This window comes from Falco naumanni, chromosome 6 (genome assembly GCF_017639655.2).
Source record: "Falco naumanni isolate bFalNau1 chromosome 6, bFalNau1.pat, whole genome shotgun sequence".
Lineage (NCBI taxonomy): Eukaryota > Metazoa > Chordata > Aves > Falconiformes > Falconidae > Falco > Falco naumanni.
Genome location: NC_054059.1, coordinates 5,614,465 through 5,642,033, shown reverse-complemented (window position 1 = coordinate 5,642,033; position 27,569 = coordinate 5,614,465). Strand labels below are relative to the sequence as shown.

At 40.4% G+C, this 27,569-nt stretch overlaps 2 protein-coding genes across 12 annotated transcripts in view; one reads left to right on the top strand and one right to left on the bottom strand.

The window, feature by feature from the left end:
* The window catches only part of RARS2 (arginyl-tRNA synthetase 2, mitochondrial), a 55,361-nt gene extending 40,840 nt beyond the window's left edge, over positions 1-14,521 (bottom strand). For 5 of the 6 annotated variants that reach the window (XM_040597549.1, XM_040597543.1, XM_040597546.1 and 2 more), the window contains exons 1-7: positions 14,407-14,521; positions 13,594-13,667; positions 12,889-12,994; positions 5,834-5,917; positions 3,796-3,893; positions 2,629-2,684; positions 1,186-1,269 (exon numbers count right to left, since the gene is read on the bottom strand). In XM_040597549.1, the coding sequence (XP_040453483.1) occupies positions 1,186-1,269; positions 2,629-2,684; positions 3,796-3,893; positions 5,834-5,917; positions 12,889-12,994; positions 13,594-13,667; positions 14,407-14,445 (541 nt within the window). In that variant the 5' untranslated portion in view covers positions 14,446-14,521. Of the gene's footprint in view, positions 1-1,185; positions 1,270-2,628; positions 2,685-3,795; positions 3,894-5,833; positions 5,918-12,888; positions 12,995-13,593; positions 13,668-13,810; positions 14,254-14,406 lie in introns of those variants that run through there. The other variant, XM_040597544.1, reaches the window with a different exon arrangement.
* Positions 14,522-14,606: 85 nt separating this feature from the next.
* The window catches only part of ORC3 (origin recognition complex subunit 3), a 52,419-nt gene continuing 39,456 nt past the window's right edge, over positions 14,607-27,569 (top strand). For 4 of the 6 annotated variants that reach the window (XM_040597541.1, XM_040597540.1, XM_040597539.1 and 1 more), the window contains exons 1-6: positions 14,607-14,772; positions 17,375-17,429; positions 20,087-20,184; positions 24,237-24,381; positions 25,712-25,816; positions 26,559-26,719. In XM_040597541.1, coding sequence (XP_040453475.1) covers positions 14,749-14,772; positions 17,375-17,429; positions 20,087-20,184; positions 24,237-24,381; positions 25,712-25,816; positions 26,559-26,719 — 588 coding nt within the window. In that variant the 5' untranslated portion in view covers positions 14,607-14,748. The remainder of the gene's footprint in view (positions 14,773-17,374; positions 17,430-20,086; positions 20,185-24,236; positions 24,382-25,711; positions 25,817-26,558; positions 26,720-27,569) is intronic. The other 2 variants (XM_040597538.1, XM_040597536.1) reach the window with 1 other exon arrangement.

Genomic DNA, 27,569 nt, shown 5'->3' with positions numbered 1-27,569 from the left:
TGCCTGGGGGAAAGGCCCTGGGGGTGCTGGTCAACAGCCGGCTGGACATGAGCTCGCAGTGTGCCCGGGTGGCCAAGGGGGCCGACAGCATCCTGGCCTGTGTCAGACACAGTGTGGCCAGCAGGACCGGGGCAGTGACTGTCCCCCCGTACTGGGCACTGGTGAGGCCGCCCCTCGAACCCTGGGTTCAGGTTTGGGCCCCTCACTGCCAGACAGACACTGAGGTGCTGGAGCGTGTCCAGAGCAGGGCAACGGGGCTGGGGAAGGGTCTGGAGCACAAGTCTGATGAGCAGCAGCTGAGGGAACTGGGGGTGTTTAGCCTGGAGGGAAGGAGGCTGAGGGGAGACCTTATCGCTCCCTACAGCTGCCTGAAAGGAGGCTGTAGGCAGGTGGGGGTGGGTCTCTCTTCCCAGATAACAAGTGACAGGACAAGAAGAAATTTCCTCAAGCTATACCAAGGGAGGTTTAAACTGGATATTAGGAAAAATTTGTTTCCCTAAAGGTTTATCAAGCATTGGAACAGGCTGCCCAGGGAAGTGGTGGATTCACCATACCTGGAAGTATTTAAAAAATATGTAGACATGGTGCTTAGGGTCATGGTTTAGTGGTGGACTTGGCAGTCCTGGGTTAATGGTTGGACTTTATGATCTCAGAAGTATTTTCCAACCTAAAGGATTCTATAGGTAAATTAGCAAGCTTACTCTTCCAGACTGTTACACATACAAAATCTGCACAAGCAGGACAGCATCACAGTAGACATGCAACAGCTATAGTAATATGTACACATTTAATCTGGAGGCAGCAACAGAAATCTGTTCAGCTGTGATAGCTCCAAAGGTATAACCAGCACACTCAGGAAATATTTTTACTGCCCTTTAAAAATAAACCCCAAATTACACATACGTAATCTGAGAAAGGAGCTACTGAGGGACAGAGGGACTGTTGGGTAAACTTCCTCCTGTTATTTCTTGTACAGTAATATAGGTCATACTGCTGATGAATCAGTCTGGATTGGTTTGTTCATGTTTTAAGGAGATTAACTACACACTACATACATGGAAACATAATATTACTACTCTTCATGAGCCCAGAGTGAATCCAGTGGGCCTGCAAAAACTGAATTGGAAACCTAGACCATATTATACAGTAGAAAAGAGAACAGGAGAAACAAATATTAAAACATACCAAACTGCATGCCCCAGTCACCAAGGTAATTTATTCTTATTACTTCATGTCCCAGTGCAACTTTGAGATTTGCTATAAAATTCCCTGGTAAGGAAACAAAATTGGCATTATTATTCAGTTGTAGATAGTCTCTCATGTCAACAAAAGTTTTCTGGTTTTGCAGTCAGATGAACTACTCCACAAAATTTTCTAAAATACTTCACAACTAAAAGCAACAGGCCACGCATTTGAAAGGTGCCATGAAGTTTCTCACACAACAGTAAAAACATACACGTGTATGTGCATGCACACACTACAAAGTACATTAATATGAAACACACTTTTTAAAGTCTTCTTGTATGCTCACAGGTATGTGGCAGAATACGTAACTCCTGTCACAGTCAGGCAACCTCATACCAGGAGGTTAAGCAAGTACTCAAAATACACAAACTGCTGTTAACTGTGACATTAAATAGAGAACATCAAGTCCTGAATCTCTATATACTGCTGGAGCAGTACTGAGCTCTGCACTTAACACACTATGTCTCTGATATGCTCCAAACTTACCATACCAGATAAGCACATCTTGGTTCTAACTGTTATTACAACAAAAACCCTTCATTTTTCACCTGAGCTTAGCTACAATCATAGAATTACAAAGAAGAAATACCCACATCCTTTCCTTTATTTTCTTGTGCTTCAAGGATACCTTTGAATTAAAATACTGATGTAAAAGGATGCAGAAAGCTTTCTTTTCTTCTCTTACGTAAAACTGTATTACAGTTTGCAATGACTTTTGATTCCATTCTTTATAGTCAATTCGTTCTCTTATTATTGAACAAACATTGATCTACAGAAAAAAATTTAAAAGTGATTTTTTTCTACAGCAAAGGGTCCAGAAACAGAACATAAAGAGCCCAAAATACCTGACTTCATTCATCTATCAGTCCATGAAGAGGCATAATTATTAACTTTATGTAATGAATAATTATACATAAATACATTAAGTATAATTAAAAGCTAATACATTATTATCTGTACAGATGCTGTGTTAGTAATACTGGTATAAAGTAATTAACATATAAAAGCAAGCTTTTTGCAAGACAGTCACCAAAACATAACTACCTGACTGCTCTGCAGTCCAGTGCAAATTGGAAATTTAAAATTCAAAGGACTCTCATGACACCTCAATGAAAACTGCCCTGGGTGTCTTTGTAGAACAATTTTAAACTACTTCATTTAATGTTCACAGTCATAAAACTATATTACGTGCAACTTAATAAATCTGCCAGCACCACGCCACACTCCTTTCTTCACCGGATAATGAGCAAAAGGGTTTTAATTAGCAAGTTGAGCCTGACACAGCCACACCACTAGAAGAGTGAAAGGTTACCAGTGTTCCCCTGTCAAGTTAAAGAGGAAGACAAAGAAGCCCTTTTAGGAGGCAGTTAAATGTATACTTACCTACTATTGTGGAACGCAAATGTCCTATGTGAAACCTTTTGGCAATATTAGGGGAGCTGTAACAAATTTTCACAAATAATGTTTGTTTAACGTACAAGACTGCCAGATGACCAAGTCAAAAGAATTCAGCTCACGAATATTGCAGAAGAACTGAAATAAACCCACAATTTTCAATTCTCCCTTAAAATTCCCTGATTAGCTTCTGTTCTAGACAGCAAATTTTCCTATTCAACCAGCTTCACCTCCAGTATCAGCTAACAGCCAGTGTTTTAGGGAAAAAGAAACCACAAACAACCTCACTCACAACAAAGAAGCCCCCAAAACCCAACCATACTAGCAACAAAGGACTTACACTGCCTTCTCAGTTTTTACATATCTTGGACATGTGGATCACTGTCTTCATACCTTTATTAGAAATAAATCTGATACCAGGACAGGTGACCTTGTGTACAATCTAAAAATTAACTAAAATCACATCATCTTCCGCCAACAATGCTCCTCCAAAAAACCCCCCGTATCCATAATTGTTTGTCTCCTGATAATAAAATGGAAGTTCAACTATGAAAATTCACCCTCCAAATTCATGCCAAGTGCTTACTTTCTGTGACTACGGAAGCCTGCTGAGGGAGTATAAGTGAATAAAAATATTTATACATAAAGAGATCCAAGTCAGCCACTTTTCATTTCATGAGTAGGTGACGATGAACAAAATTGCACTGGATAGAAATTTTGGGGCCAGCAACCGAGAAGATTTAGCAAGACAAATGCCTGTCTGCTTTAGCAAGTCAGGGAGGAAGGTTTTAAGGTGAAAAAAGAAACAGGTTAGTGGCTGAAAATTCAGATCATGTTTCTTGATAACAAAATAAAAGGAGCCTACTTAAAACCTGAATGCTATTATGCACTAAATGAGAATATTCTCAGTGGAGGGTAGTGTGAGGCATGAACTGTTTAAATATCAGAAATACATACTGCTAAAAAGCCTCAATTCCCTAAATATAACTTATACGCTACTTGGCAAATATATTGGAGTATCAAATACAGCTGAATATAATACCGTAAATATGATTTAACTTCACAGGCATCATACATTACAGCAATGAATATCAATCAGCAAAATATCAACAAGCAGACAAGGCAATTTTCTCAAAGGACTCATCACGTGCTTACCTGAACTCAATCACTGCCTTTTGTCTAGGCACTGCAGAGAAAAGTTCACTCTTCAGTCCATACTCTAAGCCATCTTTCAACACCTGATGCAACACAGTCTAAACCATAAGGAAGATTAAAAAAGAAAAAGAAAATGTGTTTCAACAGCAGAAAGTGCGATCAGCAAAACAAAACCAATCACACAAGAGACTGATGCCACAGCCTTTATTCACATTAGCAGTTAGCTGGCTGGTCTCCCAAGCAACCAAGATCTCATACCCAGATGAAAATGCCATTAACTTTTGAAAGCTGTATCTGATCAATTTAAAAAGTTAGAGAACTTATAGGCAGAGTTTTGGTGAAAATCAAGGCTGAATCTGGAAAAAACTTAAAAGGAATTGGAAAGCCTAGTTTTCACTAAAATCATTGTTTAGTTACATAAAATGAAAGGGCAAGAGAGTAACCTCAGGGTAACTGGTGGACAGACAAGAAAATGCAAGTCTAAGCACATGGGTAGAACAGTGACCTCACATAAAAAGGAGTTCTCACGTAAATATGAGTGTTACCTTATGCTAACCAGGACCCTCATCTATCCTAAACTCAGGTAACACATTTTAAAATAAAAAGTACCTTGTAGAACTAGACCATAGGTTTGGGTGAAAAAGTAGGAGAGCTTATGAGCAGTAGACTTCACTAGAGAATCTACCTCATTGTGCAGCCAAATGTTCTCAGTGAGTTTTTGTTATTAATTAATTAAAAAAAACCCAACCCTACACAGCAGATCTCTAAGCTTCCTCAAAAGCAACATCTTCCCATGAATACATCTTATCTAGGCACACTTTGAGGTGTTTGGCCATTTCTTTGAAATTCCTAGGAATATCCAAGCATTTTGTCAAAGTGTAATACGTAGGGGATACCAGATGTGCACAGCACAACAGATCATGCAGCTCCAACCCTTTGGGATGCATCAGACCTCCCACATATTCCTCATGACTGAGGGCCTACAAGAAATCCAATGAGCATTACCACACATATGCAGGTCACCTGAATAGCACACAAACATCTCTTTCGCTTCAGGAAATCTCACAAAAATGTATGGGAGTTCTAGTCTTCATGATTTTCACTAAAGGCAATTTATGAGACAAAACAACTACTAAAGAATCCTCTCCATCAGTTCACTGCAGGTGGACTGCAACAACAGCTCATGGAAGGTTTGGTCATACATAACTAACAGCATATTTAAACATCAACCAGTGGTTTAAATGACAGAGACAAAAGAGTATATTAGATAATAGCTTACCCCTAATTCACATGTGGTTAATTTTCTAAGACTACAGTATCATTTTCCACAAGAGTTGCTAAGCCTATGGATTAAGGCCATGAAAAACATCACAATGTAGCTTGCTCCACAAGTTAGTTGAACTGGCTTAGCAAAGTTTTCAGTCAGTCCCCAGACTAACAGCACCAACCATCCACTCCCCTTTATGAAGCTCCTGCAAATAATCCAGAGTACAACCGAGACACTACTCTTACAGACTGAGTGGTATCTTCCTTTCATTAAATTACTGCTTTAACAAACGCAGTGTTCAATTTCAGTCAGGCATTTGACTTTGAGGAATACATCTTCCCTTTTTATTTATGTATTTATTTATTTTATTTTAGCAACGTATGTAATGATAGCTTTGCTATCAAATACTTTTATTTTGTATATCTTTTTCTAATTTAAACAAAAATCTTTACATGTAAGACCAAAACTTTTGAGTTGTATATTGTAGAAACTAAAAGCAGACGTCAAGCTTAGCTTTTAGAGCACAGAGAGGATAGAGGAGTTACGATCAACAGCAAACAGTAGGTACACTGTTGCCTCATAAGGATAAACTTTTGTGAGCCTCATTCCGAGTATTAGGCCTACATAACAAATCAGTAACAGGGATCCTTGAAGAGAACTTAGCAAAAGAAAGTTTCACACAGAAAACAACTGTTTAAAACAGTAAATGTTCTATAGTTTTACACTGAGGAATTTACTTTTACCTTAACACACCTGAAATACAGTACTCACCTTTGCTAACAATTCCCTGTTTATCATGAAGTTCACTGTTCCTGGACCAGCGCTGATTTCACTGACTACAGCATCACATTTTAGCTAAAAGAACAAAAAGAAACAGAAACTCTACATGAAAACATATGAACTGGAAAACTGTAATTCAATGCACTATAAGTATTAATTTAATCCACTACAAATGCTAAATGTTATTTATCAGTTTGAAGCAACCACAAATAGATCATTTAATCAACCCTGTTGCAAAAGGGATGATTTTATTATTTCAAATTCATACTTAACAGCTCTGAACACAGCTCAGCCTGAAATGTCACACGTCTATTTTAGCTCAGCCCCTGCATGTGTACAGCCTGTGTAGTGGTTGATCTCTTTGTATACACAAAACCTGAGGCACATTTGACAGCTTACACAGTACCTGACAGCACTTGAAAAACAAAAAGAAAAAAAATCAAGATCAATGTCTTGAAAGAAAACCTGAGACAGAAGTTTTGGACTGCTGTTTCTTGAAGTTTCTGACTTTAACGCAACGTTCTGCAGTATCCAGTGATATAAAATAAAGATGTTAAAGGCCAATTTATTAAAAATTTCATTTACAGTTTCCGTAAGAGACATGTTTTGAAAATTCTGAACCCATAAGGAATATTTGGGCACCCAACCCCTAATTTCAACCTCCTCTTTACACAAGTTTTCATCTCTTCACAGGCTGGGAGGTTTGGATCTCAACCTGTCAGGTATGAAAGTTTAATAAGAAACTAGCTGGTTTTAATAGCCAAGACATTGTCTTGTTGAAAAAAAAGCGAAGGGGGTGAAAAGCATATAAAAGATGACACACTCACTTTATCAATTGATTAACATCTTCGAGAGAGGCAAGCTCTACGTTCCTACTGAAGCTCATCAGGATGAAGAAGTTCTACCCCTGTGCTACATCTCCAGCTTAGACACTAACTTAACCAGGAGTTAAAATCACAGTTAGCCTTGAAGTTATTTAACCTTCACAAGCTCCAATAACAACAAACTCCAATGTTTATTCACAAGCTACATAAAAAAATATTTCTTGTACTGACTCTGGATTTCCCACCTTATCCTTTTATGAAAGGTCCTTTTTGTGTATGGAGCAGAGAGAAAAAAGAAATTCCCACTGGACTTTCTCCATACCATTTGTTCTGCTAAATGTTTTCTACGTAATCTGTCATTTGTCATCTCAGTGTTTTTTATCTCTCTTTAACGAGTGCTTATCTGGCCTCTTCACAGCTTTAACAACCTCTCCTCTAAGTGCCCTGTGGTTCTTTAATAACCATATCTCCCCGTGCCTAAGGCTTGGACCAGAGTGCCCCTACACTGTAGAGAGACATAAAAACCCCACAAAACAATGTCCCCTCCACAAAGAACTAACAGTCCAAAGATAAAACAAGAAGCACCAGCCAGATGAAATCAAAAGCTCATGGAGACAAGACAGTTCTGACCTTTCTGACAGACAATTCTCAGCACACCAGAGCACGTTACATTTCATTTAGTGTCATGTTGCCTTATTATTTAGTCTATTTTAGCCAACGAGAAAAATTTCTCTCTCTTCTGCCTAACCTAAATATCTGTATTTCAAATAGTGACCTATTTACTCAGAGGTGACTAAGAACATACTGTCGAACCTTGAGGCACTCCACCAACTCTCTATCATGACAAAAACTGGTAACTGCCTACGTTTTTCTGTCTCGTTTTTGATATGTGATCATATTTTGTTAATTTCTACATTGCCTACCTTCTTTGTGGATGCAATAACCAGTCTAAACAAATACTGATTGCATCTCCTTTATTCACTACCCAAGAAAAAACATTCCTAAGAGATTAATGGAATATTTTTTCTTTTGTCTGATCAGCACGTTCTGTTCAGTTTTGGGGCTTATATTGATGGTCTCATCTTCTTTACTGTTACAATTGCTCTTCCATGTAAAGATGTAGGGCTAAGTGTCCCAGGTTTATTTAATGAGTCACAAACAACAAAGGAGAGGGACAATGTGCAGCTTTCTGAACACTGGGAACTGCAGCTATTTTTAAAGTGACAGGGTAGATACAAGGAAAAAAAAACTTTTTACTATGATGTTACAATCATTGGAACAGATTGCTCAGGGAGACTGTCAAATCCCTGAAGGCTTTCAGCACCCATTAAGATTTCAACAGACCTCAGCAACCTCATCCAAAAAACCCTCAACAACCTGCACTGCAGAGATGGGAACAGATAACATCTTGAGGTCCTTTCCAACTTTAATTATTTTATGGTTCTAGATCATCTTTAAGTTGTTTCAGAACTTTTTGTTGTACACCTGTGCATCATCTGTTGTTCTTTCACCTGAGTCAGAATATTAATCTGCTTCAAGAACGGGTCCAAGATACGAACCTCTTCAACATCTCAGCACTAAAGAATGACGTGGAGAAATAGATTAGCTTCTAAGCATATGGCAACTGTTTTTATTTCTTCTTTTTAAATCCTGACCATGCTATAGCAACCCAACTGATTCATTCTCAAGCTTGCTCTTTCTGATGCTGATGAAGAATTACTTGCATTTTCATTATTCAACCTAGCTCCGCTTTCCAACTAACTTTGCCACAATTTTCTAGTTTATATTCCTCTGCATTGGCATCAGCAACACATTTTTAGATTGTACGGTAGTTGGATTTTTTTTTAGCACAATTGATCCCTCAAACCTCAACATCACCTTTCTGATCCCACTTTTGTCCACCACACATGCCAACTTCTCCAAATTTTTATTTCCTTCCATTTCTTCACGGTTTGTGTCACTTCTGTAGACCTTGTTTTGGCATGCTCCTTTTTTATGCTATAGCTAGTCTTAACACCTCAGCTACTGTCATTTCTCAGACTAAAATATATGAAAAAATTGCTGTTCTAAGAAACCTCAGACTTAAGCAGTTAGGGATTTGGAAGTCTGGCCTGTTTGTCCCACAGGCTAAATTCATCCATTGCCATTCTAGTGCTGGATTTTGCAGTCTTTGGTTTTCCAAGCCACTGCATACTCAATTTCTTCCCAAAGTGCTAGGCAACAGTACAGACCACAGCATACTCTTCAGATATCTTCCTAACTTCACAAATGTTGTTTATTCTGATTTAAAGAACAAGGTCTGCCAATAAGTCAAGAGCTTTAGCTGTTTGATTAGTAATAATTTCCAAGACAGCCTGTAGACGAATGATACGATTCAGATTGTAGATAGGTTCTTGAGCACCGCTAATGAGTTCATTAGGATTCCAAGTTGCAGGTCCATAATACTGTATGATACGTTGGGGTGTCCATTCATTTAATAGATATCGGTACCCCCTTTTCTTGGGAGTTTGAAAAAATCAACTTGCCACTGTTGCCCTGGCTAACTTTCAAACACATTTCACGTTACTGAGTCACCTGTTTTGTTACAGTATACAAGTTCCACCCTATCAATTTCTGATTTAGACTTTTATATAAATTATCAGCTCCCAATGCGTCTTATTATGTTCTGTTAGGACTGTGGTCATATTAAATTGGATGGTACCACTATACGACCATTCCTCAAATAAGTCCGCTTACTTATTTTATCATTCATGTCCTGAATTAGCTTTAAGTTTTCTTTAGAATAGTTTGGCTCCTGATCTGTACTCATAGTTTGGATTTTACTGTCTGGTATTAAGGATAACTCCTCCTTTCCTACCTCCTCTGCTACTCATCTGGCCTCATGGTCAGCCAGGCAGTTTCCAATTTCCAAATCAGTGCCTCAATGGGCCATCTTATGTTCTTCCTTCCTGGATGACTCTCTTATAATGGAGGGGGCCATTCCTCACATCAAGGTCTGGCACGGCACATGTTCCCACCGCTCAGCGCCTACTGGGTTGCAGCCAGCAGCAGAGCTCAAGATTCTTCTTGGTGGCAAACATGGAGGCCAACCTAGTCTTGCCCTTGATTGTGGTAGGAAGCACCTGACCAACCTTATTCCTTGTATTCGTTGTCAATGCCGAGTTTCACCTGCGCATCCCATAACAAGTCACTGTCATGGTAAAACACAGATTTATATTAGTAGAACTACTACAGAGTGTATTTTATCTCAGTTTTTATGCCAATACCCCCCACAGCCCTGCTGACCAAGGGATATTGTTTTACCTGAACTAGGCAGGCCTTCCCCTTATCATTTTTACTGTAACAGGTAAAGCTTTTTTTTTTTTTTTTTGCCTTACCTGGAATTTATTTCCAGATATACCTGGTTAAAGATTTCTTTTACTTCAGGGAGGTCCTCTTTTCCACTTAAAGATTTTGGTGAATTTGGCATTTGTTTTCTTAGTTTGTACTTCAAAGGTTTCAGGATGTTTTCCTGGTGGCCAGTAGCTCCCACAACTGTAACAAATTCTTTTCACTGAAGTTTAACACCAAATAAGTTGGTTTTGTATTCACTAAAAATTCCACCTCATTTTTCCTAGTCCCTAGTTCACCAGAACCCCTTGTTGGTTCTTTAGCTTAGGGCAATCTCACTTCCAGTGTCCACTTTCCCTACAATATACTCATTCACTTCTGTCTGATACTCTTCCTCTGTCTCTGCTTCATCTCCTGTACCAGTTTAGCACGACCCAGCTCTTCTTCCCTTACCTTCTGTACACGTCCCCTATTCCTTCTATCAACTTTTCTACATCAGGATTACCTAGTAAAAATCAACTCGTTTGAGTCCAGTCCTATTCATCACAACCAACTTTCAAACCTCTACATTTCCCCATCAAAGATTCACCTTTATTCTCCTCAGACCCACTGCCTGCCCTAAAGGGGCAGGTAACCGGTCCTGTTGTACGGCAAATGCTGCAGCAATTGGGGTGACATTGTCAGGTCCTTCTGCTCAATTGTCAGCAACAGCAACCCCCTCCTCCTCACCATCAGAAGGATTGGAGCAGGAGATGCTCTTCCTGCTCTGCAGGTTACACAAGCCTGCCTCTGCAACAGCACTTCTGTTTTAACTCTTTCTTACCCTGAATGCAAAACTGCTACTTGTTGCTTTAAGTCTGTGTTCTTACATATCAGCCTTCGCAGGCAACCAGAAAACACCCTGCCATGCATCCACAGCATGGCCCAGCCGCACCTTCGAGGGGCTACGGGGGTTTGTACAAACTCACCCCAATACCTTAACACTTTCACAGGGTCTTTGATTCTCCACCCCACCCCACCCCCCACTTCAGATCTTACATACATTAGTACAAGTTTTTATCTTACAACATGTTTCATTCTGGTTGCTCCACAGAAGGAACCACAACCTGAGCTATCTTTTTTTTTTTAATACAAATATTTCAACAAGAACATCTTTCTAGTTTAGGTCTCAGGTTTTCCTAGTTTAGGTCTCAGATTTTCTTTTTTGGTTTGGGTTTTTTTTTTTTTTCCTATCCTTTTCTAGAGCCATAATCAAAGATCAGGTGGTGTTAATCCCACACTCCTTCTGTCACACAAACATATCCGCACACATTACTTCATCCCATTTTCCTCTCGCCTCAAGAATAACGTTAACTGTAATAAAACATTGTAATTCAGTGTTCCATTTAATATACTTAATACAAAAATGTTCTCACATTTCCAGCATGAGTATAACAATTATTAATAACCTTATAATTATTAATTAAAAGGCCACTTTTCTCCACATTACAGCTTATACAGCGGCCACCATTGATTACAATATTTTATCAATGTTTTCCTATTCGCATTTCCAGCAGCGGATCCTCCAATATCCTTCCAATGACTCAAAACACATCCTAAAGGGCTTTTCTTTAAAATCCCACCACTTTGTTTTCCTCCCATTTTCCCACTTCACACTAACAGAATACACTTAACACTTACAAAATGCAACATGCAGGTACCTTTCTACAGCAACACCAAGAACCCACTATTATTACCAAGAATACAGCCAAAATCACAATAATGATAATCAGAGTCAAATTTCCACATCTAGTAAGTCAGAAAACCGTAATAAGTAAGACTGTACCAAACGAGCCCTATAGGCAAACTTGCCAGGCTCCAAACGGCAACTGAATGCCAACAAAACCAAATGTATACTTAAGGTGCTAGCCACAAAAGTATACACCACCCTGCAGAAGTTAACTTTTGTCTTCTGACTTATGGGCTGTTCCAAATGACCGGTCTACCAAACAAACAAACCAAAATAAAGAATACCGTCACTTACAGCGATGGGGTCCTTGTCTGCCGCCATTGAGTCAAGGAAGGAGTCCCTCCGGGAAATCCCGGGGGTACCCTAGGGAGTCCTATCCCCAGGGGGTCCTACAGCCCGGCAGAGAGGTGTCCCATCTGGGTGGCCAGATTGATTTAAAGAACTTAGTCAAAATTTCTTAGTGACTAAGTATCCTTTATTGGCAGCGCTGGGTGCATGAGGGAATGGCTCCACCAAAGTCGTGCACATGTGCACACCGAGGGAACCCCTCAGCCCCCTCTTTATACCAGTCACTCATGCCTATTCATCAATTTTGCAGGAACTCATTAACATATCTCACACCTGGACAATCAGCACATTCCATTCAAGGACCCAGCGCATCTTCAAGTTAACATTAAAATATCTTGTGCCTGGACAATGTCCTTGAGAAATTGTCTCTATGCAGACTCTATTCCTTAGCGGTCATGTTTAAAGTCTCCATCTTCACCACGTTGCATGTACAACAGGAATCTAAGACCAAATGTCCCTTTTTAAAGATAACCAACCCAAGGACTTAGCAGTCTGTGCATCATCATGTTGCAGTAAGGATCCCTGGACATCTCCCGACCCTAACTAAACATAGGCGCGTCATCCTTTAGACAAGTGGTACAGCATTCACTATTCAATTCTCAAACTATTTGAAAATTTTACTAGAATCTTAACTAAAACTGCTTCTCCAATTCCCTGTGAAGATTCTGTGTATGGTTACAATAGGTGCAGCCATTAAACTAGACTGATCCAAGCAGATGTTTGGAGAAATAATACTATTTATCTTACGATGCCTGTTGCAGCTCTAGTCTGTGAGTTTATTATTGCATAAACACATGATTAATGTCTTAGCATACCCTTTCAGCTAGCTTCTCAGCTTGAAGATGAAGGTCTCGGGCTAAGCAACCACTAGAACTGTTATCTGTTACAGAAGCAATGGAAAGCTGGAAATCAGCAACATGCCTGAAAAAAAGAACACAGGAAAATCAGGAAAAAAATCTGTTGAAACAATGGGGAGATTTGGCAGATCCAAGTTGACTCTGAATATAGTAAGTCTAACTGCCAAGCATAAACTTGGTACCTGAAATTTCACTATGTTCAGAAAGCTGCAACAGGAGGCCAGATATTACCTTTTTTCTGATACAATCAGAAAGTAGACATGGTGAGAATACTATTTCAGAAAGCATAAAAATTAAGCTTATGCATTAAGTGTAATCTACCTGCTAACACCATTACAACTCTTAAGGCGGACACTGAAAAAAATATAACTTCACTTAGGTTCTAAGCCGTTTCACGTTCAGATCATTAATGCTGAAACACTTGCCATTCAAGCACTGCCTATAATTTGTCCAGCTTTTTAAGCAGTTATATTTGTTTCAAGCTTGCTTGAAAAAAAAATAGTGACTTAATTAGATTTAGGTATCTTCTTATAACTGTGTTGGTTATCAGTTTAGGTATGTTTTTTCTGTACTACTTCCCTGAATTGCTGTTAAGCTCATGCAATAATAGGCACAACAGAAAATAACAAAATGTAACACTGTAACATAAAACGCAAACAGTACCTTTTTTTGGAGACAGGAACTGCAGATACGGACTTTATTAAACTTTCTGGTGGCAGATCCAGAACTTTTGAAAGCTAAATTTGAAACAAAAAACCAAAGTGGCTTAAGCAAAAAAAGGTCCAGGAAAATCAGCGCTCCCTGTTTCAATACCCGTGGGGGATAAATCATTTATGTTTGAACTCAAATTTCAACCCAAGTAAAAAGAGCAAATACTTACTGTTACAAAAAAATATGTAACATAAACCCAAGAAACGTTGAAGGAGCCTCAGAAAAAACAAGACACACACACAGCCCGCGCCTCGAAGGACACCATGGAACCCTCGCCCGCTTTCAGCGGCTTGTCTCGTGGCTCCCCCGCACCGAGCGGGGGCCGGGGCGGCCCCTCCCCCCAGGGCCCCACCGACGCGCTACCGGCCCGCCCGGGGGGCGCCCCGGCTAACCGCTCACGGGCCTAAGCCCGCGGGGAGGGGGAACCTGCACGCCTGCTGCGGAGCTGGTGGCGTGAGGGCGACGTGAGCGAACCGCGGGGACAGCAGGACGGGGGTCCCCTCAGGCCGCCCGCCAAGGACCGGCCGGGGGGACGGCACCCCTCAGCCACCGCGCCCGCGCGTAGGAGCGGGGGGGCCGCGGGAGACGCTCGAGTGCTCCCCCCCAGGGAGGGGCGGGGCAGGGAAGCCCGCGCCGCGCCCCTGGGCGAACGTCGGGCCCACTGTCAGACGCCCAGAGAGGGGGGATCTGAACGAGGGCAAGAAGGGGACATCTCAGTTGTGGCGCACCCGGCCCCCACGCAAGCTGCGGGAGGGAGCGGCGTACCTGGGAAGCGATGCTCCTCCGAAAGGAACAGGCTGCCATGCCTGCACCGCCAGGCGGAAGGTCGCAGCCGTCCCTGGCCCCCCACGTCTCCTTTCCGCCCGCCCAGGGGCGGGCTGGGTCGTACCATTCTGGAGATGGGGGTGGGAAGAGAAGGAAGACTCTGTTGGCCCCAGTTGCGCGGAGGAGGTGCGCAGAGGCAGAGAGGGCTGTTCCACTGCGCAGGGGCGGGGGGAGAGCGGCGGAGCGAGCGCGGCAGGCCGGAGCGTTTGGCGGAGAAGCGGGAGCCGGCCTGCGTGGCCTCTGCCCCTCCGTCTCTGTCGGCGGCGGGGCGGTAGGGGCGACATGAGCACGCACTCCATCTCCAAGGTGAGGGGGGGGGGAGCGGGTAACGACGCCCTCCGACCGCTGCTCCGGGCGCGCCGGACGGCCACCGGGTTTCCCCACCCGCCTCGGCGAGGCGGCTCCGGGTCTGATGCCGCGGCGGCGGCCGGGCGGGCGGGGCCGGCGTGCCCGGAGCGCTGGCTGCGCCCTCGCCGAGGCGGGATGGGGGCTTCGCCCGCCCGAGCGGCTCCGCCGGAGCGGAGCCTGCCGGGCGCCGTGAGGAGAGCAGCGCGGTTGTGCGGGCGCTGAGGGAGCCGGCCCGCAGAGTTGTCCGGGCTCCCCCTGCTCCTCATCCTCTCCTCACCCGCTGCCGTTTCCCTCGTCCCCTGTGCCCAGCTCCCTCCTGCCCTGCTGTCAGCCCCTTGCCTTGCTTGTGTCCAGTCTTGGCGGCTCTTGGTCCGTGCCCAGACCCCCAGGGGTCCCGTTTTGCCCAAGGCGCTTTCTCTTTTTTTCCCGGCAAACAGCCCTCGTGCCTTGCTCTTTTGGCCTGTTAGCACACGAAAAGCGCTTGTACTTGAGGTAAACTCTGCTAGAACTGAGCAGTGGTGTGGCAGCTGCAGGTTTTGTCAATTCCACCTGAAGTCTGGTGGCATCGCTGGCTGCCACTTTGAAACACTTACTGTGTCTTTCCCCCCCAAAGTAATTGAATAGAGAAATAAAAAAAAGTGCTGTCACTCACGCGTAATCTTAAATATCTATTGTGGCTGTGATATTTTTGAGCTGAAAGCTTTTATCTGGCGTGTAGTCAGGGTTGGCAGTACGGGCTGTGCATTCAACAGGCTACGAGTTGTATGTAGCAAGACTTAAATTGTGGTGTCGAGCGTTTAACTTCCTCTCTTGCTTTATCATTTAGTGAACAACACCAGCGGTTCACAGCGAGAAGGGGTGCGTTTTACCTTTGGAAGACTCCTGTCTCTTAAATTGTTTTTCACTGAATTGTGACGTGCAGGTGGATCCTTTGGTATGGAAGTCGCTGCACAGGTTACTACTTTCAGGAGTAAAAGGAAATAGTTCCAAACAAAGTTAAAACTCAACCTGAAACAGGTGGATTTCCCTTTCAAAAATGGCTGTGGCCTTTAAGTAGATGGTGAAACGTCCCCCCACCCTGCCTCCTGTGTCTTCCATGTACTGCTAGTACTTTGCCATTTTTATATTCAGGTCTCTGCTATATCGCAGTGAGGTAGGGAAGTCCAGTGCTGGTAAAGCAGTAAATAGTATTTGTGTTTCCTTTGATTAAGCATACATTGTTTCTTCTTTTATATATATGGTTTGTAGTTACTTTGGCCAATTCCAGTTATGCTGTCATGAATTACTGTTCTGACGCATTGTGGATACTGTAGCATAAATACAACTGTAACATAGCTTTTGGTAGTGGAATTATTCCAGAGTGTTTAGGATCTGTAGAATAACCACAACTTTTGTTGAGCCAGCTTTAGGTGGTTGTTAATTTACATGGTAAAATGGAAGGTATCTGAGGGCATCTCCAATTCATAAGGCTGTTTTTTAGAGGAGGCCAGGATTGTTATCAGTATTTTACTGCCATTTCTTACTTGTATAGGAAAGGAGATAACATGTCCGCAGTCACCCAGCAGACTAGTGGCTGGGATCAAAACTGAACATACCTCTGGAGTTTTATTTTCACTATATCATTCTTAATGCTAATGGCTGAACTGCCCTAGGTTGAGATCAGTAATATTTGCTTGTAAGAGCATCTCCATTGAGAAATAAAGGATTGAATCAGTCTGTCTTCAACACTTGCCTGTTTCCTTTACCTTTGCTGTAGCACAAAAGCCTCACAGTTAGAGTTGGGGAATGCATATGATCTCTGATATATAGGAAATCATAACTCTTTTAAAGAGATGAGGTTTTATTTGAGTGAATGTGGGAAGAAATTTCAGATTTTCTGGAGGAAAATGAAAAAAATCTTCCAGAATTCAAAGCTTAATGCTTGTGCTTTATTTCCTCCTCCTTTGTGTGATGGAATGGATCTAACTGGGAGATGACTTCTATGTGCAGGACTTACTGGAGACAGGGTTTTTCTTTATCTGAACCTTCTCCAAACTATTTGTCATTACACTTCTATCCATTTTTGCTTTTTCGAGTTGGGATGAACTTGTCGTCTGTAGCTAGGGCATCTGATTGGCTTTTGTAAGTGACTTAATATGCATTGCATTATTCTGGATTACCTTTTCCATGCATCCTAGCCTCTTGTGCTTTTTTTGTATTGTTTTTTTACTAAAACTCTACTGAAAAAAACTCTATTGATACATCCTCAGGGAATCATTTCCTCTTAATTCTAAACATGTTGGAGGTTATGAGAAGTTTAAAGAATCTGCTGCTGTTCTAGTTGATGGTTGACTTGAACATAAGGGAAACATGAAAAAGTTCATCCCAAATATGCTGGGATAACGCTTCCACTGTTTTCCAGCTTGGAACAGGAATATAAAGGGACAACATGCAAATTGATATCCTTAAAGGTGCTGGTAATTCACTGAAATAAAAGCAGAATAAAGTGGCCTCAGGAGCCAGTCAGATTGGTGCTCATATTGAAGTGTTTGGTTGTTTTTGTTTTTTTACTATTGTCTAGGGCTGCTTTGTTTTTAAACCACCTTCCAAGAAGAGAAGGGTGCATCAGGAAACAGGTTAGTGCATTTTGATACATGTTTCTATGCTTGAGAAGGGTTAATCCTGGAAGGTTTACCGTATCTGGTTGAGTTCTGTCATAGCTGCTTGAGGATTTCTGTTCTTCCTTGATGCTGATATTGCTGAAAACTCATTTCTTCAGAGGGACCCCAGAAAATGGTTGGCTAGTGTAAATGTTTTATTTTTTCATCTCCAGCAAAAAATATTTGTCTCTGAACAGTTTTTCTATGAGAGTACTCCTTTCCGTGCTACTGTAAATTGTGTACTGACTGGCAAAACCATTTACTTGAAGACTCTGAATGAGACATTTTTAAGCTACGAGTATCAGAAATTAAGTCCCATTCGTAAGTCTCATATTCTGGATAGTTTGCCTAAGTTTCTTGAGGAAAAGAAGGGGAAAAAAAGGCATTTGTGAAGATGCCATGGCTTCTGTCCACTAGTATTTGTTGTATATATTTTCCCCAGTCATATATCCTGTGTATACATGCTCTTGTCATTTGAAGAAGACTGAACAGGACTGAATCATTGGAGCCACAGATAATGCTGCTTGAATAATTGATGTTTGAGACTCAGTTAGGAAACTTACTGTTCTTATTCCCAGGTTAAACTTTTTCGGCATCACCAGAACTGTCAAAAGGTAGGCCAGTTGGTATTACAAAAGTGGAGGGGAAAGTAATGAGGCCAGTTTTTTGTGAAAATCACCACAGGCTCATTCATTACTTACTGTAAAACCTGCTTTAAAATTAATCCCAAATTATTTTTTCTACAAGACTTGGCAAATCTGTAGCTTAGGGAATGAGAGATAGGGAAATAGAATCCAGTCTGTCATTCCATTTCTAAGTAAATCAACAATCAAGACCTATGCACTTAAACCACATTGAAATTTTACCCTTTACTGTATATTGTGTTTTCATTTCTGCAAGATTAGTAATGCTTGGACAAATCTTGCTAAACATGTTGTTCTAGTTAGCAGGTGCTTTAAGACAGAAAAATGAATTTGACTGAACTACCCCTAAAAGAGAGGTGGAGGTGAGCTAATTTTCTGCTCACAATCAGTTAGTTGGTTAGAATGGTGTTCTAAATAAACAGTACTTTGATGTGCATCCATCCAGTCTGGAATCCCAAGCTTGCAAGTGTGAAGTTGTGAAACTTCACAGGATGGATAGTTGATAATACTGTTGCACCTCACAAAAGGACTTCTGTGTGCATTTGCATCTATAGTTTGAGTTTTGATGGTATAAAAAGAGTATTATTGGTATATTACTTGGTATATTACCATGTGATGGCTGGATTTTCTTCAACTGAAAGCCTAAGACCCGTGTAATCAGAATATGTTAAGTGTTTTAATTGATTTTTCTTAAGGATGCAAATAGGTGTTTAGGGGAGACAATGAGGGATGCCTCTGGTTGCTCATTTACAGAGCTGTTTTGAGTGGTTCTGATGCTTTGAAAGATTGAATGTGCTCATCAACTAATTCTTTTGTAGAAGTCAGACCACTGCTGCTGCTACATTGAATGGCCACCAAATAGACATTAATGGCTAGCAAATTACTTCTTTTTGTATACATACATGTAGAAAAAAATCAATTGTTATGTTTAATGTTGTCTAGTAGCAACAGTTAACAGGCTGTTTACTTTGTTTTGTTTGTCTTTGTGTTCTTCCAGGTGGTGTTAGTAAAGCCTTAGAGCTATAGCAGGCCTGCTAAGCCTATACTGGGAGTAGAAGGATGGTTCCAAGGCTGTGCTTTTTCTGCCACCCACACACACCTTATTTTTTTTCTAAGGGAAATACAGACACTGTGAGTGTGGGAGGAAAAGCAATGAGAAAGATCTCACTCAGTTATACTAATTTCTATTCAGTCTCCCATTTTACTCCCACCTCTGTCTTTCCTTCTTAGTTGGAAGACGGTGGAAAGTTTCAGTACTGTGAATCTGTGAGGCAGATAAGCATCTGGAATCCAGATGTATTCAGAAAATATACCAATACATTGTTTTACCAAAAAGGATCTGATTCTCCTTTTCTTATTCATAAAGAACATGTATAGAAGTGAGAGGCAATTTAGAGATGAGCCAGAAATGTAGGTCTGGTTTGTACTTAAAAATTTTGCCGACATAGTTGTGTCAGTTAAATGTATTTTTAAAACATAAATAAATCTGTATTTCATGTAACCTGACAGACCCGTCCCAGTATACTTTATTATTTTCCAGAAATCCGTTGGGGAACAGAAAGGTTTTTCATGTGTCTTTTACAAGGCTCGATGGGTCATATCTGACTATAATAGTTAAGGAGGATTGAATATTTAATAGGTGAGAGAGACCCACAAAACTTTTTGAAGGGAAAGATTTTTTTTTTTTTTAATTGAATTTAATTTTAATAATAAAGGCTGTTTCCTCTGATTTAGCCTTTAGCTTATCTGGGACTGGAGATGGAAGCCAGTTCTTTACCTTTTGCCTGCATACTTGGGTAATAGATTCTGCTTGTTCTCTCACTTACTGTACCAGAAACCAGCAGTCAATTAATTGGTTAAAAGTCACCTTCTTCAGATATATATGTATATTAAGATGTTCTTGTTTCAGTAGTACTTTTTCATCTCGACAAAAAATGCTTTGTTGTAATAATCTTATTTGTGCTTGCCTTTGCCTTTCCATCTTTCTAGCTAGCAATTCCACAGAAAGAAAAAATGATTCAGAGGATACTGAGTTGCGGTTTGCTTCTTGTCAGTCTTTATGGGCTCAGATCAAATTGGAAACAGAGGTGAGTCTTGTACCTCGTATTAAAGCAGTTTTTTGGATTTACAACAATGCTGTTTGCTTCTTTGTTTCTGGAGATCTTTTTTACATGCTTAAAAAGCAATTAGTTAAAGCAGTAAAAGGGCCAGAAATACTGTCAGAGACTGAAATCCCTGTCCAGAATATAAAATGGTAATAATAAATCCGTCAATTACACATTACTTTTAACGACAGAACTTTTTAACATGTTTTTCATGATTCAAGCTGCTGCTTCAAAGCTTCTCTTCGTACTAATTGTCCTTTTTATTAATTCCTGGCATACTGCTGTTTTCTACCTTCAATTCAGTTATGTGCTTGCCAGCTGTCTTGAAGAATTCAGGCTGGCCTTAACCTCAGTGTTAAAGAGTTCATTGCAGCCCAGGATTCACTGTAGATTTATGTGAATACAACTGCATGGATGTCAGATACTGAATGACACAGCTGCAAGCATGGTCTATGGAATTAGTATGGGCAGTGTCAGTGGGGTTGTCTGTTGGGGACTGGAGTTAATTTTATACTAAACTATGGCCTCTTAATTGTTATGTGTTAGGTGGCATGCTGTTGTCGTGTCCCTATAGCCAACTGGCTTGCATTATAGCATGAATAATTGCTTCCATACAGCAGGGATTTCCTCCTCTATTCAGTGTCAAGAATTCTGGGCAAGTATTCTATATTCCTCTGCCTGCTGTTGAGTTCTAGACATTATGAGAATTTTTTTTCCAAAGTTTGTTTTGGAATGTACAGTAGAAGCCAGTTGGTTGTAGCTTACAACCTGGACCCTTGGGCCAAACTCATAAATTCCTCCAATTATAGTTCCCTACTATTCCATGATCCAGCTCACTTTTACTAGTCAACACTCTTTTCAAACCATAACTAGCCAGTGCAAAGCAGTGCACTATACCATGGTGCTGGTTATAGAGAACACAGAAGTTTGTGAAGGTACGTTTGGTATCATCCTGCCAACTGCTGCAGCTTAATGGGTTAGCTGCCAGCGTCGGCAGTAATGTTAGCAGCTGCACCAGAAACTGCCTTGTCAGCTACATGGTGGACTATAGGGAAGATGACATTCTGTAGCTACTTCTGGAAGACCTTTTCTTGGATCTTCTTTCATTGGCACAGTGTTGCTAAGGCTTTTGAGACAGTGCTTCTGTGTTGCCAACAGTGGCTGTAAGATTTTCAGGTTGAAGAAGTGGTGTTGATTTTTTTTTCCTAGTGCTTTGCAAGGATTTCTCCCAGAGCAGTGGGCAGAGCCCATAATAGCCAACGCCTCTCTTAACCACTCAGAAGCATAGAGCCATTGCCATCTGGAAAATCATCATTCTTTCCTGTTCTAAATCTCCTAGCCTTGTTTTCTTTGAGGTTGCTAGGAGTTTGTCAAGTACTTTCTTCTGTTCTTCTCCTGATGGAAGACAGTTCAATCTACATTGACAAATTGATGTAGACCTTGCCTTAGAGTTTGATTTGCTGAAGGGCAGATTACCTGCAGTTACTTTTGCTACTATACATAGAAATTCTTTTATCCAGCTTGTGGAGTATCTCTGATATTTTTTTCCACTGAGCGTTGAATTACCATCCTTTTGTCACACCACTGGCAAACTTGAAGGTGATGATTGATCTTACGTATAAAATTGTGTGATAATTAATGTTGGAAGGGACCTTAGAAAGCCTCTAGTCTGAACTCCTGCTTGAAGCAGCAGCATCCGTGAGGTCAGTTCAGGTAGGTGAGGGATTTATCCATCAGGATTTTATTTCTTACATAGTTTCAGATCCTGTTGTAGTAAACCTGATCCATGGCACAATACCTGGGGAGCGTGTAGCTTGCTGGTTTGGACTTTCATTCTAGGGGTTCTGGTAGTGTGCCAAGGGAGCCTAGCAGGATGTTCTCCACAAAGTTTTTGCCAGGGTACTGCTACCTGACAGTTTGTTGGCAGGCCATGTGCTTGTGCTGGTGTTTTTCCAGTTCTCTGGTATCTGCTTTAGGTGTTGAAGAGTGAAGAGGATTTGACTTCCAAGTACTTTGTTGCTGAGTACTCTTGGCCTTTGTATGTCCATCAAAAAATGTGCTGCCATTGTGGCAGCATCATCTGTCACCTGACGATAACATCCTTAAAAGCTGGCAAAAGTACTCCAGGAACTGTCCTTCATTTCTGGACCTTTTTTCTTTCAGTATTGCAAGCAGTTTTGATCCCTGCTGTCAGCAGTGGCCTTGCAAATGTTCTTACCATCTCATCAAGAGCTTTCAGACACATTCCCTTCCTGTAAGGTGAGGAGTTCCAGTGGCACTACCAGGGTCCAGGTTAGAAACAAAAAGCCTAAATGCAGGGCTGTAATATGGTAATTTTAGCTCTAATGTGCAGATAATGGTTTTCAGACCACTCAATAGATAATCATGGCCAAACCTAGTGTCACTGCAGGGACTGAACTTCCAGTTCATGTAACTTTTCCAGAGTAAGCAGTTTCATGTAAGTGAGAAAGCTGGTCACTTGAAATGCAGAGCAGCCTAGTAGTGTGTTTTCCCGAACACTACCAGAACAGTGCCAGTAACAAAGTTGTTTTGACAAGAAGATGCTGATAGATTTTAAAGAAGTTAAGTAAATGTGTAGTGCTGTGGCAGACTGAATTCTGTCTTCACAAGTGCGCTTTGGAAGAAATAATACATACTGTAACTGTGCAAAGTAAGGATTCAGGTTCTTGTTAGCTTAGTGAAAATGTACAGTAACAATCAGAAGAAGCTGAAGGTTTGATGGATTCTGAAGCAGAAGCCTAGATTGTTACAGGACATAGGGAATACAGGAGCTGTTATGATGCTATTATAAATCTGATGGCGTCACTTCTTTTTAAAATGCCATGTTACAGTTTCTTCTGAGTTGCCATAGAATTTATCAGGTGGAAGCTCAGAGGTGCACAATCGTCATCAGAAAGGTCAGAATAATATTTTTTAATACGTAGAGGGTTAAAAAAGTAAGGTTACTTTGTGTACAGTTTTATCAGTTGTTCAGGAGAGCAACAGGAACTCTTTGTTCTAATGGAAATGGAGCTCAGGTTTTTGAGCAGGCATCATGTGCAGTCTCCTGGAGATGCGATCTTAACTCTTGACAGCAGCCTCATCAATGCTGCTGTAGTTGGCCTTTGCCACTTTGTTTAAAATCAAGGTCACTGCTGTGTGTGTCACTTCTTGTTGCTAATAAATCTTGGTGATGATTTTATTGGGGGCAGGGATATAATCTTGTTTCTAACATCTATGTTCTAGAGTATATATTGATATCCTGAACTTGAGAGTACATTTTTTTTTAATCTGTTCTAGCAGAAGGCATATCTTAAATTAGAGGCAGGTTTTTCAAAGGCATATGCATAACAAAATACAAAATGCTGCCACTATATATTTGCCTTTAAAAGTTTTATCTCCCCGTTTTCTCTCACCTTCCTATATATTCCTGAGTGTACATAGTCTTGTATGTAAATCATTCTGAAGGGCAAAAGACAGTATAGCAAATGTGGTAGTAGTGTGTTTTAGCATTTTTTCCTGTAAAACATACTTAATGCTTTCTTTTTTTTTTCTTTTTTTTTGTTTGGTTTTTTCTTTCATCCTGAATTGGATTTGGAGGAGCTGAATGTTTACTCTCATTTAAATCACTCAGAAAAATGTTTACAGGTGTTTCGTAAGCCAAGAGAGAATAATAGGAATTTTCATGAACATTCTTCCAGAAACTAATTGTATTGTTTTATTCCTCCTATGTCATTTATACTTTGTCAGTATGGGGTTTTTTCTCTGTTAAAGCCTGTGGTGTGACAACATAGTTAAGCTCATTTGCTTTCCAAGTAATTGTTGAGGCTTTTGACCAGAAGTTCCAAGATAGGAAATGTCTGTGTTTGCCGCAGTGAATAAATTAGCATGTTTATAGTTCACAGGAAAACTTGGTGTTACTTAAAATTTTACTCTGGAGTTTCAAGGATTAAAAACTATGCAGGAAAGGGGTAGGAAAAGGAAAAGACTCTGGTGTTTGCACATTTTTATAAATAAAATCTCTCTGTTTGCAGAAAATACAGGAAAACTTGAATAAGCAGTTACTTGATAATCTAGTAAGTTTTTTGAGACGGTCTCATTCTGAGTTCCAAGAGAAGACAACAGAATGGAGTTGTCAGATGAAGTCCAGAGAAATCCCTACTGCAGCTCTTGTCTTAGGTAACTTTTTAAAGATATATTTTGTTACGTACATCTGCTTAAAACTGACACAGAGATCAAAGAAAAATACATTGCTGACTTCCAGCCATTACTGAGAGCAGTATCAGTTTCAGAAATGTTAACTAGAGGGATTGGGCTGGGAGAAGGAAGCAGGGTAAGACCTTCTCTCCCTTGGTATGCATAATAGTCCAGTGAGTTAACGCCTTCCTTAAAGGTCTGTCTTAAGCAGCCAGTAGGGATATTTTATTTTTATTTTATTTTTTTGGCCCCTTAGGCACTGGAGATGCTTTGATTGTCCCTGCTTCTGCCACCGACATGCTTGGTGGTTTCTTTGACTAACTGTGGACATAATTACACGGTTACACAGCTTCTGTATTTCTGATACGTGTCCTTGCAGTTCATCTTTACATGTAGGAAAGCAGTGTCTTTATCTTAGAAAAGAAGTAGAGTGAAGAAGATAGTTGAAGATCATATTACTGAAGTTAGAGAAGTTCTGAAGTCTCTTTTTTTGCTTGGTTTGTGGGTTTTTTTTTCCCCCCCCCTCCTTTCTTTCAAAGGGTTGTAACTGTAATCCTAAACCTGCTTCAAGGCAACCTGATTGCATTTTCATTGGATCATTTTGGGAAACTTAAAATCAGGCCTGCATTCACATTTACCATGTGAGCACTAACGAAGCCTGGAAGGTGGTCTGTTTTGTAGGTAGTAGGAAATGAGAAGTTCCTACTCTGAATATTTCTGTGGAAGAAGCTGTGAACTGCCTTCTGGAGGGCCTGGTTCTTTTTGGTTTTTGATTAAGGATGTTAGCAAAGGCAGCAAATAGTGAGCAGTTCATAGTAAATTCAGACTGTAGTTCATACTAACTCATAGTAATTTTCCTCCTTACATAAGCCATGTGAGGATCCAGGTCTCAGGTGTATGCACTGCTCCTCTTGTAGAGGAGTTGAATTTCATAATCTTGTCTGCAGGCCTTAGATGACTGTGGATGACTTCTGAGGGTATGAATAGCAGGGAGGTTAGAAAACCAATGCTATTCCTTGCAGGTTTGCACCCTTGAGAAATCTTTGTTTTTTAAAAAAAACCCCAAACTATATGAAGGGTCTTTGCAATGATTCCCTCCTCCTTTTAATCAGCTAGTATTAACATGTATGTCTAATCTTGATGTTAGTTTTTCATCTTTCCTCATAGGTGGTGTGATGCTTTTCATTCCTTCCTAGACTATTTGAGAGATCTTCTGGTCTTCTGGCTTTTGTCTGCTGTTCAGTTTATTATTCAATCATTGTGGTTACAAATCACAGGAAAAATGCCCTTGAAATGTTTGGGTTTTTTCTAGGTGTAAATGTTACAGATCATGACATGACTTTTAAAAGTCTTTCGGAAGTCCTTCAGGATGACATTACTCCTTATGTAGCCTTGCTGGAAGCCAAAGATTGCCCAGGTGAATACTGCAATAGCTTTGCTGCTGCTTCTGAATAAGCTATCAATTAACTAGAAATTTTAGCTTTTGCCCCCAAATGTAAGAATAATGGGATGGAGGGATCTTGAAGACTCTCTAAAGATTTGCTCAATTCCATGTTAACATAGCAATCATGCCTACTGTATTTTAAGAGGTATTCAGTTCTCTTGAAAACAATGAAGATTGAAATACTACTTAGTTGTAGCTTAAATGTCAAGAGCATGCTGCTTCGTGTATTGCATGTTGATACTGTAGGTTGGCTTTCCTTTTGTTTGATTTGGTATGTATGTATGCTTACAGTCACATTATTACAGTGTGGGAATGGGTCAAATAAAATTTTGTCCCACTCTCCTTGCTCCTTTGTATTTTTTAAGTAAAATAGGGCAGCGTCCCCAGATCTATGGATTGGGTGCCTTACTTATTTTTAGGTCGCTCTAAGTGCATGTGGCAGAATTCAGGAAAGGCACAGGGCCAATTCCTTCACCTGAATTGTTGCTATCTAGGCAAAATGATAGGATAATTTTTAATGCATTAACAACATGCATATCATGAATACTTTAAAGCTTTCTGGAGCATGAGGTGTGCATTCTGGAGAGAGGAGGATAGTTAGAAAAGTGACAAATAATAAGAGGTAATTTGGGGTAATTTTTTAGAGTGTGAGTTGGAGAAAGTGTAACCAAATAACCAAATGTCTTTACTGTGTGTCTACAAATGTTTTGTGAAGGTATAAAAAATCTGATGCAGAAGCTGATGGGGCAGCTTATGAACTGCTGTATAGATATAGATGAGGACTCATTCGAAGATGACAGCCATGTGCAGGTTTCCCAGAATAAAATACGTTGTTCAATGACTTCTCTTATCAACTGGTATAAGAGTGTAATGAAGGTATGATTTTTTTAATGTTTTGTTTTTATCACCAGTTTATAGAAATGCCTGGTGTTTAGATGCTTTTTTAAAAAGAATTAAATACATTTCTGTGCCATAGTGAAAAAGTGCCAAAGGTTAGCTTTTAGTTTAACACTAAGAAATAACTGAGACTGAGGTGATTTGAATATAAATCTCGAACATAGATAACAAAAGTGGAGTTAGTTTCTGATGCGGTATGAATATTGGAATTCTGAAAAACAAGCAAAAAGTACTATTTTATCCTATATTTTATTTGGAACTAGAAGCTTAAAATGCAGCATCAACTCTGTGCCAGAAGCTTTCCTCCCAGGAGTACTGAGTAAGACAGAACAGTGATCCAGGGGAAAGGCACTGTATTAGTGCTAATGCATCAGTATGTCATCTGCAGCCCACACTAAATGGACAAGCAGTGAGAAAATAACTTTCAAAATGTTTTTGTATCTTTGTATTTACTAAAGCTAGTGAAACTTTAAGTTTTATCTCATGAAGAACTAATTTTCTGATGACTTTGTCAGAGCAGTGTGTTAAACCAAAGTTAAATGAGTACATGCTCTTTTTATTACTGGGTAAAAATACAAGAAATGGGCAATTTCCATGTACACAACTCCAGTCTTCTCCCTCAATCCCAACGATTTCACTAGTCCTGTCCCACAGAGCTATTCATGTCTTTCTTGGAATGTGGGTTTTTAAAATGTGTTTATTCTTTATACTTCATGCTATGCCAAACAGAAGGAAGAGAAATTGGAATTATAGGTGTTAATAATAAATACAACTGTAGCAAAAAGTCAGTCATGTAGCTTTAGAGCATTATAATATCATAGATGTGATT